Raw genomic sequence first — 22,269 nt, forward strand, 5'->3', positions numbered from 1 at the left:
TTTAGCACACGGCATTCCTTATTAGACCAATGGGTATTGTTTTCAACGTGCTTCAAGTATAAATTATTCATGCATAGGAAGATTCTAGATGAAAAAACAAATCGAAAATAAAGAATAACATTTTTTCATTCGAAGCTTCGTTGTCGAGAAAATCCACTTTGAATATTCACCGCGTACGCGTGCACTTAACTTCGGTTCACAAAATGGATGGACCCTCGATCTACCAGCGTACTATGTGAATATTCAAAGTTATTTTTCTCCATTACGAGGCTTCAAACGAAAAAATTTTATTCTTTATTTTCGATTTGTTTTTTCACGTGGAATCATCCCTTCTTCGATTGTACCCCGAATTCCAACCCTGTATGTATATATAATTATATGGCGTATATAAGATACGTCATTGCGATGAAAATTGCTAGTTTCCAATAAAAACAAAATTTCCTTGAAAACTGATAAATTCTCAAGGCGTATTTATATACTTTCCAGATGAAATCACACCCCAAGTTAAGTGGTCTGACAATCTGCATACTTAAAATATACAGTTTGCACCAGATCACAACCATGGTACCGTAAAACATACTCGATCATCCTCGATTTACATAACCAGGAGGAAGGTAAAACAACGAGTAATTAATATCGATCTCGAGGATTATATAATCCTTCAGCTACCAGTGGCTTAAGTCGAATCTTTTTATCTCGATTCCGTATAAAGGTAAGAATGTAATCAAGTTTGCAGCAAACATGACGCAATGCTATCGCTGACTGTACACCCTTTTCAACCACGATATTTTCGCAGTGATAGATTTTTCGACAAGATATCAGGAACATCTGGACCAGCATGATATGCATGGTTGAAGAGTATACACGCATAATTGTCAGTTTACGCTGTCAGAAGTGCTGAAGAAGACTATTTAGGTTAGCTGTTTCAGGTCATGTTGTAAATCAAGGGTTTACAGCCTTCCACGATTAGGATGCATGTCTGGGAATGAATGTCGAATACACATTGACTAAAAACTCAGAAAGAGAGAGAGAGAGAAGACAAATGTTTATCTTAACCAGTGTTCTTATCGAACAGGTGTGCTACAAGTATGTACAGCTACCTCCTATGTTCTGTTTCTAAATGCTTGACACCTGCACCACCTATTTTCTAGCTTCCAAATTGAAACTAGACTTCTGTAACGACTAATATTCACACCCTCACCGTTAGATGAAAAATGGAGGTTCGAGATTTCTTCCAAGTCCTCGGTGAATACTTGATTCCCATAAATACAAGTTCCTATCCTACCTAAGTATCCCCATCTAAGGCAGGGCCTGCTAGAAAGCTTTACTAACGAGTCCACTAGTAGGCCCAGGACACAATGCATCCCTTCCTTTCATCCTGCCACCTGCTACCAACCGGCAGTACTATAGGAACCACAAGACTTCATAGCCTCCCTGGGGAAGGGGATCCCACACTTCACTTTAAGGAACACCGTTCTGACTTCGTCGAAAGACATTTAAACAAACATAACACGTGAGCTAAATATTCCAGTGACTGATGTCTAGATAGGAAATTCACTTCTCTGTGAAGCCAACTTCAAACTCTCACAAATTTGATATACTTAAATTCTCATTGCTTTTACCTAGATCAATACAGGAATTAAGATAGAATTATTATTCATCCACTTTATACCTTATGTTTGGCTACACAGATGGACTCACCAGATCCTTGTACGAAGATCAATGAAAATCTTGACGGAATTTTGGGAAGACACACGTCGAAACGTGAAGATACAGGTAGAAACACATAGCGAGTTGCAAAGTTTCGGGAACGTCAATTACTTCAGCCCTTGTCTGGCCATGAATCGCGCGACATTTATCCATTCACGAGTACCGTTGCCAACAAACGTCGGACGACATTACCGTGAAAAATGAACGGCAGGATAACGAGAGCACCGATGAATGTCAGGTAAATGTGACAGCCACTCGGTCCCCAGACGGTTACGTGTTCCCAACACGTCCTACGGGGGCGCTGTCTGTCCCACGATTAAGATGAACCGTCAGTTGCTGCTCTCTGTTTCTTGCTATCCGTGCATTAACGCTTTTACACGTTTCGCGAAGCACGTTTCGGTGCAAACGTCCTACACTCCTGTTCAGGACTACTAAGACACATGTTGGTCCCGTGTAAAACGTGGTAATTGACTTAGATTAATAGGAGGGGATCAAACAGTCATAACTCTGAATTTGTGTAGGATGATATGATAAATGTATAGTACAGTATAGTATAAGAACCCAAAAATTATGGAAACATTAACACAGATTTAAATGAAATATTAGAAAATATGGAACATAAATTGAGACAAATATCTGCAAGGATTAAGTATTATAAAATTCCAATGCTTTGGTTTTTGTAAATTAATTTGGCAATAGATTCCAGGGAGTATATAAATAATGAAAAGTGAATAATATATCAGTGCACTGCATTTAAATTTTTGTCATCATCTCCAACCATTTTGAAATCACAAGAGAAGTATATTACTAAAAGTATACTACTTTTCATCATCTAAAGAAACTTTTTGTATCAAGTATTTTCATTACTCCTGAAAAAATTTCTCTTAAGGATTGGAGAATTGGATTTTCCTTTCTTTAGAAATTCATTAGAGATAATCAAAATGAAGTTCCGTGATAGAGCTATGTGTTTATCTATGTAAAAAATTAATAACCTTGTAAGAAGTGCTAACAACTAATATCGCTAGCTTTCACCACTAAATGGTGAATTTAAATCACACGTGCACATAGGATTTTCATACTTTTATGAAGACTTTCGAATATAATAATGATTAGCGTTTAATAGGCCAGCAATATGATCCATGGTATGATAGTGATTATCGAAGCGGATATACCGGTTTACTTTGTTTACCCAACACGGACTTTCTCCGGCGTCCTAAGTCTGTAATTCAATCTCAAGAACAGAGTTCGAAGAAGAATATTATTAGCGCTTTCCATTTGTGAACATCGAAGAAAAAGGTATTGATCAATCAGTAGAAATGCAAAGCAGGTAGCCACTGATATAATTAACAAGCTTTTTCGTCATCCAATGTCGTTTCAACTATAATTTATAGCAAAGATATGCAGCATAGGACCTGCTGTTCCTTTTGCCTAAATCGAGGATTAACGTGAACCGAAAGTGACTTTCGAAAGTCAAATAGTAATAACAGGATAGACCAGTGACAGATGACTATAGTTTGAGAAACTTGCAGAGATACGGTTACAGACCATAAGAATTTTTAATTTTGGATCTTTGGTAAGATATGTCTCAACGTGTTGCAAACATTCCAATTAGCTTCACTAAGCTGATAATTTATCAATTTACCACACTGTCAGTACGTTATTTCAACCTTGGTGATGGTATGAAGGCTACCCTTTTTCAAAAGGTCATGGTTTATATTCAAAATTCTCAATTCTGACAATTATGTAATACCAGCTTCTGGAAGACTCCATATAAGATTCGCCATTTTATAGTAAGACAATTGACAAAACTCAGGTCATGTTACATAGCGTTAGTTGCGAGCCTTAAATCAATACACATATATACAAAAATATATGTAATAAATTGTATATATATAATTTATTATTAATATATATATTAAATAATGACAAATTTACTTACTACGTTTTGAAGAATTGTATGCACGTGTGAGATTAAAAATTTCGTATAAAACAACCTAAGAGAGATTTCCAAACCTCAACGCAGCATGGTTATCGTAATTTATGTACAAACGACCTCACAGCCTTTGTATATACTTTCGTGTATACTATATATTCTTCAATTTTCACCATTTACCACGATAAAATATGAGAACGTTTACCGTGATAAATTTTAACGTTCATTTAACCTCCACGTAGAATCACTCGCTACACAGGACGCAACGCAGGTTATGTTTCACGATACGCCGTTCTTCCCGCGTAAACCGAAAGGACCTCTTTGTCAGCGTCACGTCGCATAAGGCGATACTGCGCGATAAGTTTGTTTGCGGACCCGTCAACAGCGCTTACGCGTTGGCGAAAACTGTTTTATCGACGGAGCTGTTGATAAAACCACTTTATCTACCAAGTCTATACCGCGCGGGGCAGATTTATTTGGAGAATACAATACACATCGCGGCACTTGGCGTTCAATGCACGTCCGCCAACCGTTCAACAACCCAAGCCTAATTTGTTCTCCGTTGTTTTATAAATAGAACTGCTAATTCATTCCGAACGTGCGTAATCTTTGCGAGAAAAATAGACATCGTGTCGGGAGACTGGTTATTGGTGATACGTCATACGTGAAAGGTTAGGAACGATGATTTTGCAAACTTCGTGAAAGGAAAATTATGATCTACGAAACGCGTGTAGGTGATTCAAATACTTCTGTTGGTATAAAATTTTAATTATTATGCAAATGTATATATATATAATATCTGATATGCAATATAATATTATTACATGTTAACCTTGCAGATAAGGGTTAGGTGAGCTTCGATGTGCAACTAAATCTGTGGTACTGCGTTAACCTCACAATGCAGTATATAGATGTCACTACGAATGATGTTACAAATAAGGATGAGATCTGAAATCGAAACTCGTGAATTCCACAATAACGAGAAATCTTCGATTTTATCACGAAAGATAGCTCTTACCAGACAAGATGTTAAAAATAAGGACTGGAGAAGGTTGAAATCGATGCTGAAAGTAAGGGGAAAAGAGGTAGAAGGGGAAAGACTTCGATAACAACGTCATTATTTCTAGATGACTTGCCACTGTTATTTTCTCCGGTAGAATGTCTTGGCCAAGAAGAATAGTCTGTTTAAAGGGCTCAACCCTTTCCAATCTCACGTGAAATCTTTCCTGACGTATGAATTTTTCATTTCCACTTCGATACGAAAACATGTTTTCGATTTATGTATATTTTTAGGTTAGCTGCTATCAACAATCTACCAACAACCTGTCCGTTCCTATGAAGATTAATAGTATCTAGGGAACATGCAGATGAAACGGGAATTGGGTCGGAAGAGATCAACGTTCAGTCGTTATAAAATTCAGTAAATTGTGAAATTTTTTCAACGCGAGCTCTATTATCTTTTATCTATGTTATCTTTTTATTGAACAACGATAAGATGATTTTAAAATTGGTAACGATACATTTTTAATTATTGGGATTAAATATTTCGTTCCCAGTTGTATTAAAATCCTCCAAAAATTTCCAAAATATTTTTTTTTTTCTTAAAAAGGTAAATTCAAGATTCAAAAATGAAATCTTAAAAATGGAGCTGAATAAGGACATGAGAAAGAGAAGGAGGAAGAAAATTGTATGCAGTGAAGACGAAAATTGGCCGGATTTGAAATAGGAAGGTAACCTGATAAATCTGCATAAATCCATGGAAAAATAAAGAGGAGAGTATAATTGAAATATTAAGGCCGGCACGAAGCTTCGAACGTCGAGAGATCTAATATTGCCGGCGGTATTTCAAAACTGCAGAACGTTAACGATGCCTCGTCACACCAGCACGCCACGGTGTCTCCGTTTTGGCGAGCAGACTCGCCGCGTGATTCACCGAGGAAGCCGATCGCGACGCGAAACAACGGCGTGACTCATCGGTCCGCTCGGTTTCGAGCCAGCGACCACACTACGCTGTTCCCGCTCACTTTCCGCGTTGCTCGCCGCGCGCAAACACACACCGTCGCCCAGGCCGAGTGTTTCGAGAGTCGGCCAACACATAACCGACCGGCCAGTCACCGAACCATTGTCTCCTGTATTGCTCGAGAGTTCTCTCGGAGAACGTTTTCTACACTTGTCGCCTCTTACGAGGCACTGTGGAACAATTTGTCCCCTTGTAATCGATGATAAGTCGGTTTTAACTCTGCACTACTGCGGCTCGAGCGATACTAACGCTTTGCTGGCTCTTGTACCGTATCTTTTCATCAATCTTTCGAGGTTAACGGTTGAGGTTAACGTAATTTCGTGTGCTCAAGCAAAGACAACGTATATACTTCGTGACTTCGTAGCGAATTTAGTGCTAGATTCTAGTATATACTAATGTTATATAATAATGTATAATGTATAAATGTTATATACTAGTGTATATACTAATGTTATAAAATTAATCGTGAATATACAGTCTATGCATCGGAAGATATATTGTATATAGTTGAGTAAGATTATTCGACGGAACGTTTAGGAGCAATCGTTGCGTTCGTATTTACCGTTGCGGGTGGAGATTGCTACGCGTAGAGAGGTTATGTTTCTCGCGTTGCAAATAATGGAGGATGACGTAGGTGTATTATATATTGCAGTTTATTTATCGGAATATTTACAGTCAGAATTCACAATTTGGATTAAATACGCTTATTTAAAATCGGAATTTACAATTATACCGTATTATTGCTGTGAAAATAATCCTATATAGGAAATATACTATAATCTTGTTCTATTTAAAAGCAGTGAATGTTTGTATTATTTATATATTTTATATATAATTGTGTATAATTATATATAATTGTATAAAGTTATAATGCTTTTAGTATGATATTTATAATATGTAAATTTGTACATATCTTTATTATTGGTATTCGAGCTTGCTGAGACACGAGCAATTTTTTTTTAAAAGAATGATTATAGCAGTGACATATTATCATGTGACATACTGTCATGCCATGCATGAGGAAACATGAAATTAATATACATTGCAATAACATACGGTTACATGCTCGGGCATTGTGTCATCTCAGAATCTGTTACTCTGTGTGAGGAAGGATTATTTAAGAAGCGTGTTGCTCACGTTAGGAAAATATGAACTAATAAAATCAAGAACCGAAAAAATTTCGAAAATATTTTTTTTTTACTTCATCATTAATTAATTATGGAGATATAAATCTTCGAATTTGAAATTTTTCTTGTTTGAAAACCGTTCAAAATGTGAATAAATTCTCATTTAGGATTTGAATTCCGTTAATAAATGAATGGTCTCATACTCTATAAGAGAGGATCATCTTCTCCTAGTTCTTGGCATGTATTCCCCAATTTTCGTTTTCTTCTTCTTTTTCGTGCCTCTTGGTAAATTTTTTGCTGTTGGTTTCTTTGCATTTCTTATTTAAACGAACACTTATTCATTAACAAATCAATTACCATCGCTCCAGAAGAAATATGGTTCTCCTGCAAAATCATATTCTTTATTTATTTCTCACCCATTTCACCAGAAAAGCAAATTTAGTCCAAACTTTTACGATTCCTAATAAAATTCTGAACCAACTAAATGAACAAATTTAAACATTGGAAGAAAATACGAGAAAAATGATTTATAAGTTTTTGAATAATAACCAAAATTTATCTTTCGTATCCCCCCACCCTCCAAAAAAGTTCATAAAAAATATGTATTTATGTATTTATTAGCCTTAATAGAATATCTCATTAGAATTTTCTTATATTTATTTATTATCCTTAACAGAATATTTCATTGGAATTTGATTAAAAATTTGTTTCAGTCGTCTGAGAGAAAATGGGTCATCGAATTGGGACTTGTACAGAACTGGGCCTCTTCACAGGTATAAAGCTCGTATAAAGCTTGTTTAAACGAAAGTATATCACGTTCTCGCATATATCGTTTTTACTTTCAGGTGGATTTTGCAATTTATCAGTTTCAAGAAGCTTGACCTACTGATCACATTCGCTATGAATACAAACAGCCCAATATAATTCTAGGTCAGCATGAAAGTGTACCTTAGAGTATTAACAACATGCCATGAAAAGGAAGGAGTGCCAGTTTTGATAACAGCGTGTAATTTATCACGAAGGAAAGGGTAAAAGTTATCGAGAAATTATCTAACTTAGTTAAATACGAAGAGAAGTGCCATGACAGATAACATCAGAAGATATCTACATCAAATGTAAGGAACGATCAGAGCGTCCACGAATTTTGAGTTCGAAGAGGTAAAGAAAAATCGTGTGACAAATGGAAAGAAAAATCGTGTGACAAATGCGAAGAAAAATCATGCGACGAATGCGAAGAAAAATCATTTCGATGTCTAAGCACTAAGCTATTACTAATCACCAAGATTAGCTTCGTGGATTTTTCCTGAGAATTGAGAGAGACTATTTCATGCTGAAATAGTACGTGGAATAATCTGAAAACAGAGGTATAATGGTTGTACTATCTGGACAGGGGTAATAAAGGTACATAAACGAGGCAAATAAGGGAAAAATGGTCGACTTTTTCTGAAGAATTTATTGCAAAGGAAGGATGTTACTTTTGTTGATGAAAGGTAACATGGCTCTTTTGATTCAGAGAAAAAGATGTGACGAGGAGCCAACGAAGCTCAGAAATATAAAACTTTGATGAAACCAACTTTGAAACACGGGTCAGATTCTGTAATAGTCTAAAAGTGTACTTGAAGTTTTGGTATTGGTGAACTGGGTATTCACCAGTGACATTAAGCAAAAATTTTTGGCCTTTTGACAGGAAATTTGTGAGAAAGTGGACGTAAAGTAGAAACACGAAATATTTCTTAGAATCATGATACCAAGCACAGAATTTAATATCATAATAAATATTACATAGCTGTAATTGTAACATTTGATATTTATAATTCCAATTTTATTATATAATTATAATATTTACTATAATTGTATTGTATAATTCTCTTTTCAATTGCTCCACGTAAAATCTATGGGAAACCTATGGGTTCAATGAAGGTGTGATATGAAAATAGTGATTCTGATTCTGAATAGAGAAAAAAAAATATAAGAAATTATCTAAAAGAAAAATGAAATTCCATTAGCCACATGGATATTTAAATAATACTATTTAAAATATTTCAAAAAATAATACAACAAAGGAATGGAGATACTGGATACAATTTAGTCTTTATTATCAAAATATTTTTGTGATAGCACAATATTATTTTGCATAAAGTCCCCTGTATAAATATTATCAAAGGGAAATTGATTATGTATTAACAAACTATAATTAATGCCTCATATTTTTATACCATAAGCAATATGATATTTAAATAATCCTCTTTTAAAAGCAACAGATTCAATGATAATGGCGTCCGAATATGAATAAAAATAATGCAAATAATTGTACTTTATAGGTAAATGTACAAGATGCTATCTTTCATATGAAAAAGAATATTTCATATTAAAAGAGGATATTGTGTATAAATTCAGAATTCGTTACACCTTCTTTTGAAAGGCAGATGAACTTTGTTTTTGCTTTTGCAAAGAAATTTCCATATATCGGTAAACCAGCGTTACCATTTTATAAATTTATTTATGCGACCGTTGCATATTCGAATTTATTTATGATCTTATATGGCTGTCAAATGCATTAAAGACGCATAAGTTATTTACACATATATATATCTCACGTTACATAGCCAACAAAGTGTTAATACAAAACACATCGACGTCGACACCTGATATGGCTATCAATATTTTCTACGTGTTATATACTTCCTGCCAGATATCTGGCAGAAAATAAAATCGTTAACTCACTGCCACATTTTTCAAAATTTATTTGGTCGTGTTCTAAAAGCCATTAAAAATCATTTAATCAATCAATGTTCTCCAAATTTATGATTTTATCACACTCGGTATATTCTCCTTGCCATGCTGCGATACGAGATCACTTTTCCCGTGAAATTTCTGGCTACTTTTACAATCTATAACGAGAATCGGATTTTCTACGAGTGAAAATTTCTCCAATTTCATATTTACATCGAGACCTCGAAATTCATCGCGATAAGAGAATAAATGGGTTAACCATGGAGCAGAAAAGGAAACCGCCACACCTTAAAGCCAAGTGCGCAGTCGTCTAGAAATACTATTCTGTGTGTCAACTTTTATAGCGGCATCCTAAAATTTCAGGTCATGTGATACCGTGTCGAGTAATCGATAATTAACCTTTTCGACGCCACAGTACCTGTAGCATTTCGCGCGAAAAATAAAATTCCAGTTTGAATAATAACGTTCCGTTCCGTTCCTTGATACTTGAAAACTTCTAAGTCGCTTCTGATTGGACGCCGCGCGCCGATCACATGTCACGTGATATCGGGCATATTTCAATACGGCACCGGACAGGATGGCTAATTTTAAAAATAGTACGTGGAAGCTTGGAACAGTGGCCGCCGAATATAGAACTATTAACAGTAATATTTATACCTCGTGGCTGGATAAAACGTCGAATCGAGAGTCAATTCGCATAAGCGAGAGAAATGATCGAAGATGAAAATGGGATTAAAGAATATCGCGTAAGAACGATATCTGAAACAAAAAAAAAATAAAAGAAAATAATTCGATTTTTCAATTGTTTTCAAATTACAATTTCCAAATTATATTTTATTCCTGTGAGAATTATGTATATAATAATCAATACTTTGGAAATTGTATAGCAGCTCAAATTTGCGATAATTATTATTCGTGACATATTTATATTTCAATAATTTAATGTTTTCACTTTGTAATGGGAAATATTGGACGAATACACACGGTATCCCATTAGAAATAGAATATTTGCACTGACAGAAACACATACACATATTTACATAAAATTTAACAATTTGTGAAAATTGCTTCATTAAAAGAAAACACGTATAACCTTGAAACATGAAAAACTAACCTTTAGGACACGAACAATGCAAAATAAAATATTTCTGAAATAGATAATTGTCTGAATTTCTATATCGACTATTAAAGATTTTAATACACAACTTCGTTAATCGAACGTTCTATTTCTATCATGCCACCGTGTATAATCCGCGCACTCGATAACGCACAAAATGTTCCAACAAGAGATACGCGTCTCGACAAGTATAAATAGTCGAAAAGCGGCACCATATATTTTTACGCGATAGAACGCAGTGATCGAAGCTCGCGCCGAATCATTTCCATAAGACGATAAATTAACGTTCGAGGCCGTTGGCAAAAATAACGGCGCACCTAATTGAAACGAACAGCGCTATCTGTAGCCCGTCTCTGGTTTCCCTCTTTGTTTTTTATCCGCTCCTTTCGTTGTGCGCCGCGATAAAATCATACGTTTCCAACCGCATCACGCGGAAACGGAAAAGAAGAAGCACAGTGAAAAAAGGAAAAAAAATAAACCGCAGAGCATTAAAGCGTTAAAAGCGACCTCGTCACTCAGAAATCGGTTCACGCGAGCCGTCGCCATGTTCTTCGGCGCTGAGCGCGACACGGGGGAAAAAAAATACGCACGTGTGCGATTATATATTTTACAGTTCGCCTCTATACGGTTTGTGTTTACGGCTAACGGCCGCTTTGCGCGCTGCCGACGCGTGAAATTCGCACGCCGGCACTTAAACCGCTCGTACGCGACGATATCGGTCGCGATTTATCGACGTCGTTGTGCTTTCTTCCTTCAAGGGTGATTCCTACGCGGAAAACGCATTGGGTAGCCGCCGCGATAATTTTATCGCCGCGACAACGATACGGCCGCATTTCCATATCGCGAGAATTCCAAAAAATATTCAAATCCACAAAAATCGGATATTCCGATGATCCGTTACGATCGAGTAACGATTTCAGAAAATTACTTATTAATACCTGAATCGAGAATTGAAAGATACGTGACTGTATACGTGTCGATGAAAATTCACGAGTTGGCAACACTGGAATAAATGTGGTTCAAAATGACAGTTTTAAGTTTAATATTCAACACTTTGAATCGTATATATATATATATATATATATATATTTCGAATTTTCATTAATAGGATAATTAGAATGGCGATATCAAAAATCTGTATCACTAACACAACGAATACGCTATATTACTCGACCATGTAAATACTGTATTCGAAGGATGAACGTATACGTCACAATTCTAAATGCTATCGAATATGGCAAGCACAATAATACGTGTGGTATAATTAAGGAGGAAAAAAGCTAGTAACAACGTGACACATCCTTGCTTCTGAATCTACGAAAATAGGGAAATCCATATAAATATCTACGTATAACCTAAAATTACACAAAGCTACCTGGTTTTACGGGTCTAACTACTAAGTAACACACTTATTGAACGCTGATAAAACATTTCCGAAGGTAGTATACACAAACACGCGTGACGTGTGTCATCGGTACGAAAAGAAAAACAATAACATAATATACCCAAGTATACGAGTACAGTCAAGTTCGATATATTGTTAAATAAAGAAAAAAAAGAAAATATGCAATTTTTTGCCCGGTAGACTATGTAATTCACGTTTACGTAAGACCTCTTGATAAACGTACACGTTGCTCACTCTTACGTATCGCGATAAAAGGGTAGAAATAAGAAATCCAATAAACGTAACGCGAATTGTCAACGTTTGACAAAGACGTAGAGACATTTTCAATGTGTCTATTTAGAATTGCACTTTTAAATATATTAAAATTCCTGACTCGCGCGATCTTTTAACCTCACTGACAACGAAATAATTGATGTTGTCATTGACATTATCGGTAGTTTTGGTGGATAGAAAGCGACGGCGAGCGGAATGGGGCAACACTGTGCGCTCGAACGACGGCGTTCTCTCCATGCGTTATTTTCGCGACGGTAGCGGACGATATTCAGACTGACATCGCGCGTAAAAACACACGACACGATTCCACAGTGACACGAAAAGTCTTCGCGATTACTTTCTCTCACAAAAAGGGAAAAGACAAGGCGATTATTAAGAGCGAGACGAAGTAGCGAATCGGAACGAGAGAGCGTCAACCTCGACGGGGAGGTTAGGCCGTAAACGAACGTCGAGGTTAACCTTTATTCGGTGCCTCTGGTAATTCTCGAGAAAATCGTTGCCGAACGTGAAAATTTCGCTCGAAAACACTTACCCCATAAACCAGTCCACGGTATCGCGGAGATACTCGGGTAACCTATCCAGCTTGGATGATTTTCAGTTGGATCACCGCTGAGGAAAGTAGCACGAGAGTCGAGAAAACAAAATAAATTCTCTCTCTCTCCACTAGCACCAGCAGCAGCAGCAGCAGCGGCGCACGTTTCGCGATCTCGTAAAATCTAACATGGCGAAGCTCTATTGTCACCTGTTCCCGTCATGCCTCACTTGCCCCCCTTCGCCAGAAAATACTACCGATTTATCGCCGCCACCGCGTAGTATCGTCTCTGTATTTATGCTTCAGCTTGTGTCCTATCCTCGGTACACGATCCCACAGATCTATGCCGATCGAGCGAAAGACTTCGAATGTGCACGACACCACACCACAAGGGAAAAGTCCAACTTAAACCGCACAGCTGATCAGTCGACGTCGAGAAACGAACTCACTCGCACACCCCCGTTTTGATACCTGACTGCAGAGGGTAGTACCTACCGCGCGTATTCGCTTACGAATAATTCTCGGCACAACCATTGGCTATGTGATAGACAGATGGTAAAACATTCCGAGTCGGTAACACATGTCGAATCCATGTACAGAATGTGATGATTACTTATTGCATGTTATTTTATTATTCTATTGCAAAATCATTATCACTTGTGCATTTATATATATATTATATTATTGTATAGAATATTTATAAATAACGTTTATATATTACTCGTTTATAAAATTTAACTAGTAATTTTAGTTGCGGCAAACATCTATTTTTTTATTTAAAATAAATTTTTGTACTATTCTATCATTGCTACGTATCAATAAGTGCTTTGCAAAATTAATTTGATTGCAATATTCTGAAATAAATGTTATAATAGATGATAATTGTTTGGAAAATACGTATAGGTGGCAGCACCTACCGTACGATTCGTTGAGTGGCTAAAACACAGTACTGTATGATGTATATAACAGCATAAACGTAAAATAAAATAGATCTAACACTCGATGCATTTTTAAATCATATTATATAGTACAATTATAAGAGTTCTATATCGCGTTTGCAACTATAAAACAGCTTATAGTATGTTATTTATAAATATCAATAGTAAAACTGCAAGTCATCTCACATGTAAATTCGGTTTTAATTTAAGTTATTACTAGTATTGTAATATTACTCTATGCTGAATCGGTAACATTGGACATGTTATTAAGATATGGAAACACAATTTAGTAAATTGTAAAATAAAAAATATATCTGTCTTGGATTACATCTGTGCTCACATATGCCACCACAGAATGTACGATTTCAGACAAGGAAAATTATTTATCACTGTAAATAATACGATACAGATGAAATATAAGCATAGACGAAAAAAAGAATAGATACGTCACTCGATGCATTTTTCTGTTGCATGTTTTAGAGACTTGAAGACTCCCTTATCATTCCCTACATTATCGATTCAAAGTAGAATAAAATTAAGTTTTTAGTGGTCGGAATTAAAATTAAATTTTAGTCTTTATACCTAGTGTGTTCTGCAATTCTTTTTACACGCGACATTACGGATAAAGCATCTTTCGCAAAGCAGTTTTAATTTAAAAATTTCTATGACCAACAATCGTTAATAAAGAATTTTGTAGATATATTAGTTTCCCAATTAATCTACACTGAAGTATAATTATTTTCAAAATTATATACTTATTTCGTGAACAAATTTGCGTTTTAATGTATTAATAATCTATTTTCACAAAAAAATTGTTCAATCAGTAATATAAATTTGATTTGACTAACTATTAACAAACAATATTAATCGAATCAGTAATTGACTGTTCTCGAAATTCATAGCAAACATTTCTGAAAACAATAGTTAATGCTAAATCGAATACTAAAAATGATACTTCCTATATATTTTACATTACGTTTAACATTAATAAAATATTAAATATTTTATTTGTTTAATATTTAAACAGTTAATGTGTATATAAATTGTAAAAATACGGTTTCATTTGCGAATATAAAATAGAGTATATTACAATTATAAATATGGACGATTCGGAGATTAAAAGCAGAGGTTACTATTCCGAAATAGTGACAGGTACATAATTAATACTATTTTAATTAAAGTTCTTATCAAACTCAGGGTCTATATAATATTTTGATGTCATTAATTGCAATTTTATAAACAAAATATATAACATTCTTATATAATTATACAACAGAGATAATTCATAAGAAAAGATGCTAATTAATTAATAATTATTTTCATTTGTGTATATTTACATAATTAACGTCATTTAGAATAGTTGTATATTATATAACATATAAAATATATTTGATAAAATAAATAATTAATCTAATTTTTAAAAAATATGTTAAAATTACGATCATTTATCGACAGACGATTAATACTGAAATAATTATCGCATAGGAACTCCGGAACATCCTGTAAAACCGGCAGTAGATCGTCTGACAACTGCACCACGAAGAACAAAACTCACATGGCAAGTTTTCACTCAGCATCATTCCGCTCGTGTGAGACAATTACAGGATCAGGAAACACACAATTTTCTCGGCGAAGCTAAAAGATGGATGACTTTTCCAGATGATCGATCAATTGTGAGTAATCAATTTTTTTTTCTCATCGCATGAAAAGTTTGGTACATTATTCTTTCTAAATTCCGGACAAATTAAATACTGAAAAAGAAAGCAAAGATAAAATGAAATATTCGTGTTTAGATAAATATTAAAATAAATTTGAATTATTAATTTTACATACTTAATTAATATTGCATTATTAGTCGAATTTTACAGATAATTTATGTAAACTTCTCTCAAATGCTAAAATCATATTACAATAAGAATGCACAATAAGGAATTGAAAAATTATTGGAAAAAAAAGTAAATGCTATTTTAAAATCCCTTATGGAAAGTTTCTATGAAATATTTATCGAATCGAATAAAACAAATAATTCGACTGAGAAAATTAAATACAAATATTAAATTTATATTAAAAAATATTTTTCGTTATTTATTTACTCACCATATTTACATTTGTCTGCAATTCCCGTTATTTTGTGTATACCAAAAACGAGATTTTCTATAAAAATTTGATTTCCTAAAAAAAATACGATTTTCGTTAAATCCTATTAATTGAAATATAAAACTCCATTCATATTTGAATTAGTATAGTTTTATATTGAAATTTACACAATGAACAAAAGAAGAAAAAGAAATTAAATTAAATTAAATTAAACAGGCCTTTCTCGCACAAACGTTCCTTCCCAAAGTGCAAATGCAACAAAATGTGCATTCCAAGCAAATTCCACGGATCGTTGAGATGGAAAGGAGGCGAAGATCGTACAGGTACTTAAAAATCCAGGACGCCTTGGAGTCAATTGGCGTCTCACCAAAGGATATGCTGCCTTCGTCCGCCATATTGCCTCTACTATCCCACGAGGAAACATACGGCTTGTTTAGTACCGCACACTTCTTGCCTCTAGAAATTTTTGACGATGAAGAGTATGATTGCAGGTATACGAAGGAAATTCTTTTCTATTTTTACTGCTTCGAAATTTGTAATTTTTTCAATTAATAAACCTATATCCACAGGGAAAAAATGGCCTCCTATTGCAAAGTTTCGAATCTTATGTGAATTTTAGGACACCATTTATTTACCTTTATTCGAACTCCTTGTAGAACAACGGAAGACTGGATAAATCTCGGAATTATAGACGAGAAGCTCCATCCGTTACCAGCTTCTGTCTTTGTCCCAAGATTCCGATCCGAGGACGAGGTGTTCTCCCTGGATGACGATCATTTAAATAATCTTTTTTCTTGGACTAACGCTGCAGTCACTCAATTCGATCACAAGAGAAAATTGTGGAGTGTGCTGACACTTGACGGCAGAAAACGGAAGTTCAAGTTACCAAGGATATATATACGATTCTTCGCTGAAGATCCTAGAACTTTCGCCAATAGACTAGCGGCAGCCATAGAACAGAGAGAAATTGCTGAATCTTCCATAAAGTAAATGTTTATAACTAACTATAAATTTATTTTTATAATTTATCTTGTTACGTTATATTATACTATTCATAATTTTTAGAACGTGAAATTATGTTATAACACGAACAAATAAGTTTTTCTGTCTTATATAGGGTGTCCCAAAATTCACGCAAGATTCGAGTTTTGCGTTATTCGTGCGGTAAAGCGGTAAAATCATATTTATCTTGAGAATTTAGGGACACCCGATACATGTAATATATTCTTGTAATCCGGTCAATAAAAATCGACCACTTTGGGATATTTTTGTAAGGAAACCGTGATAGATTTTGATATGCAGTTTTCGGGTTTAGATTTATTTATATTTGAGGAATATTTCCAATTTTTATTTTAACGAAATTATTGAAAATCGTGGAAATTATATAGCCTTAGGTAAATACGGTTAAATCAGTGCTATCCTTATTAACTGTTAATAATTTTTGGAAGTTTCCAAGTTTTCCAATTTTTTGATATTTATAATAATGTTACTGCACATGTTTTCGTAGGTACAATTTTTATTTGGACTGCATGCAAATGGATGGAATGAAAACCCTGAGCGAGGATCAAAAGGAAAATATTATTCGCTTGATTACGAATAGCTCGAAATTGAAACACGCGAAAATAATGTCGGTACGTAGCAAGTTTCGCAAAAATTCGTGTACCAAATCCAAGGACTGATTTAAATATCTATAGTGAACATGCTATAATTAAATTTTAATACTTGACGCGTTCCTTCATACCTCCACTTAGGACATAGTACACGGTATATATATTTATAAGGCATTAGTTTGGAAATTTATGTTCGTATATATACGGACTAAAATGGAAATTTTAATGTGTAGCCAAGACAGCCATAATTCATGTGAAGCCTCTGAGAATGATAATAGGCCAATACCGTAACACGTTAATTATCTGCCCCGTGGTTTCTTCGATCACGATCGAACGCCTTTCCATTCAAAATTAATGGATCTAATGGACCAGTATAATAATCTATAATCAATGTAACCTAATGTAATCTCATAATACGTGGTTTATTATAATTGAAATTAAATTTTGAGGATAATACTCTCTCAGTAGCATTTATCTTTACAGTCCCATTTCTCCGGAAAGAGAATACGAATTTTCTTTACAGAATTTTACTGTGAATATATAATTAACGTTTATATATATAACTAAAATTAAATTTCGAGGATAATACTCTCGGAGTAGTATTTATTTTTACAGTCCCATTTCTCTGGAAATGGAATACGAATTTTCTTTACAGAATTTTACTGCAAACGTATATTTAATTTTAATTTTTATACATGCGAATTGTTTATAATTAATTCCTTTTTTAGCTGATGGAAGAAGTTTGCTTGGATTATCAGCGGACAATGTGCGACCTCATGTGGAGGCAGATGATACAGCTAAATCCGGAAATGTTTAAATTCATCACGTGGACGCCTGACGTGGAGCCCATGAGGGTTCCTGAAAAAGGCAAAATCGATACTGGCATGAAAAACTTTCTGGTAATATATCTGTTCTCGTTGATACTCCCTTTGCATACAGAAAAAATTAATTAAGCATAAAAAAAGTACTTCGAAAATATTTTAATTAAATATTTCCATAATTCCATTATCTTGTGTAAAACTGTATCTATAATACATCTGAAAGATTAAAATATTCTTTTATTTCATTTTACTAATTATTAAATTGAAATTATTTAACGTTACTTGATTTTGCAAGTATTCTTTATTAATATATAGAAAGTGTATCTATGTGACTTAAAAGACAGGTTTATTAAATAATTCATATTAAATAGATATATCATAATAACTTATATTATATAATTATTGAAGATTATTTATTTCAAGAGTAAATATGTTTATAAAATTTTGAAATATATTTATACCGACTGGATTATATATAATATTATATAAATCTTAATTAAAAATTGTTCAATCATACCATTTTTATTGATGTATTAAAATACGTTTGTAAAATTTTTAGTTTTCGATGCAACCTTTGTAACCTTTTCTATAAATTTTAATTAAAAATTGTTCAATCGTTTCATTTTTATTCATATATTACAATTACTTCATTGATTTTAATCAATTCACGGTGGAAGGCAAATTTTTAATCTTCGATACAATTTTCGTGAACTATTTTTGAAATTTTATATAGACATAACAGGAAAAAGCTGTTTGTCTTAATTATGACTCGTTAAAAATATAACGTGACAGATTTTTGAATCGTAAATTTTCATTTGCATTCTACGCTAGTGAGTTTTATTTTACCATTACTACAGTGGAATTTTCTTTATATTTTACAATTTTACTTAGCATTATTTTTCCTTGTCAACATAAAGCAGTAATTATTTCAATTATTATGCAATTACTGTGAAACGAAGTTTTAAATAGTAAAAAGTAATTTGCAAAATGATTCAATTTATATTTTAATTAGAAGAAAACAAATTGTTAGAAACTCTGCGAGAAATTTGTTAGACATTTGTTTGACATTTTGTAATCTACAGCTAACAAAGTTTCAGCGAATTTTCTTGTAACATGAAATAAATTGGATCACTAATTACGTTTAGTGAGAGAAGTTGATCTGGGTTCTAATTAAATACCGGTTTAATAGCTTTTTACGTTCAATCATGAAGCGTGAAATGCGTTAAATTTCATAAGTTAGTATCCTACAATTGGGAAGATCAAATAATTATTCGTATTTAACTGTTTAATCAGAGAATTGAGTATGCTTATATAGGGTGTCTCAAAAATCACTTTTCAAATGCTCATTTATCAAAACGATCATAATGTTATTTAGAAAGTCAAGAAGTACAGTCATTGGATATCACTGTACGTTCACGAAGAAGTGTACGACGCGATGGTGTGCATCGAGAAGGAGTGCACGCAAGTGTCTTCCATGAATCTTTTCGCCACGTCGTACGGGAAACAATTAACGTTGTCAGAATTCGAAGATTTGCAAATTCAGACCACCGTGACTGTTATCAAGTACCTGAAGGAGCCGTGGTTGGAGAAAATTACGAAATCGGTGAGGATGTGCTTACGGGATCTTGGCAAAGGCTGGTTCAACCTCGAGCAGAAATACCACGCTGTGTACGACGTGATGAAATTAAAACGCTTCATGAATCTCACCACTCTTCGCATGCAGGTGCGTACCTATCGTAACATTTGGAACCCAATATTCTAGGGACGAAACGAATGTGGCGACTCCTATGGTGACTTCTGGTACCCACGCGATGACTCCTGGGTACGGGCACTCCTTATATCCAGCCTCCAAATGATGCGTATACAAATACAATCTGTATACGATTGTTTTATTCAGCACAGTTGTTGCTGTTGTAGGACCACAATGTCCCAGGTCAAGTGGAAGACTGTTTTATGTCCTTATTACCAGCGTCCTTTGACTTCTATACACTTTAGAAGTCATACACTATACACTTTCTATACACTTATTCTCACCTAAGCTATCATTTGGGTAAACAGGCACGAGGACCCAAATTGTTTAAACAACCATCACCACCTAAAGACGTTGAAGCTAGCACACACCAATATTATTCACAACCAATCAATAGACAGGCGAAGATTATAAAACCACCGACAGAGCAGTCACGACCAGAGTTCTCCTAAAGATACTAAGAAGACCGGTCAATCATCATGACCATACTATCATCATCGAGACTCATCAACAACTAAGCGCAGGAAACAGTCTACTATAGAACTCTCTGTAGTTCAACCATAACCAGGCCTAGCTCTATTAATTTAGAGCAGGTAAACGGGCCTTACAACCCCGCGAAGCTCCTCAAGCGAGTTGCAGTGTTCAGGACGCAACAACAGTTGTTATTTAACCCTTTGACTACGGCAGACTTTGAAACGCACCGGTTGTACCACACGGGTAGGAATTCATTTACAATGTCCGCCGAGAACGGCAAAATTTTAGGTAGAGATGCGCCCTCTGTGTCAGAAAAGCAAACTGTGTTGAGCGCTTATATGCGCCCTCCGTGTCAGAAAAGCAAACTGTGCTGAGCATAACTGATCTATACATTGATTATTCTAGAATTGCTGTGGAATTTATGTCATCAGTGAACAAATTAATCCAACGGTTACAGAACTGTGATGATGGCAATACTCAGCACTGCTTTGTCGTTTGTTATATGCGCCCTCCGTGTCACAAAAGCAAAATTTCTGAGCGCGTATATGCGCCCACAGTAGCTAAGGAGCTGAGACTTAGGAAAAGGTACAGAAATACACAGAAATCACAAGCACTGTGAACTAGCTATGAGCAAGACACGAAAAGTTAGGACTCTTATAAATTTTACCGACTATTACTTCCTTGATATAACGATTTATTAAGTTCTTCAATTTTATCCTAAATTGACTTCATGTTTCACTTCTTATATTGTCAGGGTAGTACTATACGCCGTGCTTACGGTGCCCTAATGTCCCCATTTGTCTACGTCTGTCAATCCTTAACCTCTAATTCTCAGTGCTTAAACTCTAATCTTGATCATTCGTCCGTTCCGCATATACAGGGTGCTTCTGCCAACAAGGAACTCGAAGACAAAGCTGTTTGAGTACCGTACAATATATATTTAATCCAACATCCTCAGTGTTCAGCTTTATACGTACATCTCTACTGCGACGTGTGCAAGTAAATCTAGATATAAAGACGGTCTCCAACGTTAGGCTAAGGACGTATCGATTAGGTCAGGTTAGGTGAGGTTAATCACATGTCAAACACAAGCTTATCGATGAGAAAAGCATTTGTGCGCCGATAATTATGAAAGTGGTGCAGGTCGTTCATTTTATTCGGAAATTATTTTGCGTTATTAGAAATTTTCTCTTTAAATAGATTGGACGATTAATCACTATGTGGATACGATACGTGTGTCGATTTAATTTTCTATCATTTTACAGAACTGGTTTCGAATTAAATCTAGATTAACGTTGTACGCGAGATAAAATTTTTAACAATTTTTTAACCCAGTCTGATGGCATAATTAGAAGGGTATATACTGCTTGGCAAGGTGATCACTTTAATGTACTGATTGTTACGGGTTTGAGAGCTAGGCTCCGTTGACGAAGTAGGTCAAGCTCGTCAAATATCGAGGAAACGAGCGAAGATGTTAGAGTACCTGGTTTCGTTGCTTAAATAGTTATGCACCTGTGGAATATAGTCGGAATTTTCCAAAGTTAAATAAGTGGCATAAACCTAGGCTGTCTCGAGATCTCTGTAATTTACAACTGTTAGACCAAAATGTAATTGCGTTTGTATATAAACTAACAGTTGTAAGTTACAGAGACCTCGAGGCAGCCTAGGATTATGCTAATTACGACGCTATATGTGGTCTGCTACTATAAAATTTTTAATATATATATAT

General features: G+C 34.7%; 2 protein-coding genes across 2 annotated transcripts in view; one reads left to right on the plus strand and one right to left on the minus strand.

The window, feature by feature from the left end:
• Mob2 (MOB kinase activator 2) overlaps positions 1 to 13,344 on the minus strand; it is a 114,445-nt gene extending 101,101 nt beyond the window's left edge. Inside the window, exon 1 of the mRNA XM_017901104.1 lies at positions 12,851 to 13,344. Coding sequence (XP_017756593.1) covers positions 12,851 to 12,855 — 5 coding nt within the window. The 5' untranslated portion in view covers positions 12,856 to 13,344. The remainder of the gene's footprint in view (positions 1 to 12,850) is intronic.
• Positions 13,345 to 14,888: 1,544 nt separating this feature from the next.
• Positions 14,889 to 22,269, plus strand: part of LOC108548245 (dynein heavy chain 1, axonemal) — a 59,000-nt gene continuing 51,619 nt past the window's right edge. The window contains 6 exon segments of the mRNA XM_017901089.1: positions 14,889 to 14,940; positions 15,274 to 15,461; positions 16,102 to 16,376; positions 16,542 to 16,871; positions 17,393 to 17,516; positions 19,632 to 20,039. Of these exon segments, the coding sequence (XP_017756578.1) occupies positions 14,889 to 14,940; positions 15,274 to 15,461; positions 16,102 to 16,376; positions 16,542 to 16,871; positions 17,393 to 17,516; positions 19,632 to 20,039 (1,377 nt within the window).

Source organism: Eufriesea mexicana, unplaced genomic scaffold (assembly GCF_001483705.2).
Source record: "Eufriesea mexicana isolate 0111107269 unplaced genomic scaffold, ASM148370v2 scaffold1490, whole genome shotgun sequence".
Taxonomy (NCBI): Eukaryota; Metazoa; Arthropoda; class Insecta; order Hymenoptera; family Apidae; genus Eufriesea; species Eufriesea mexicana.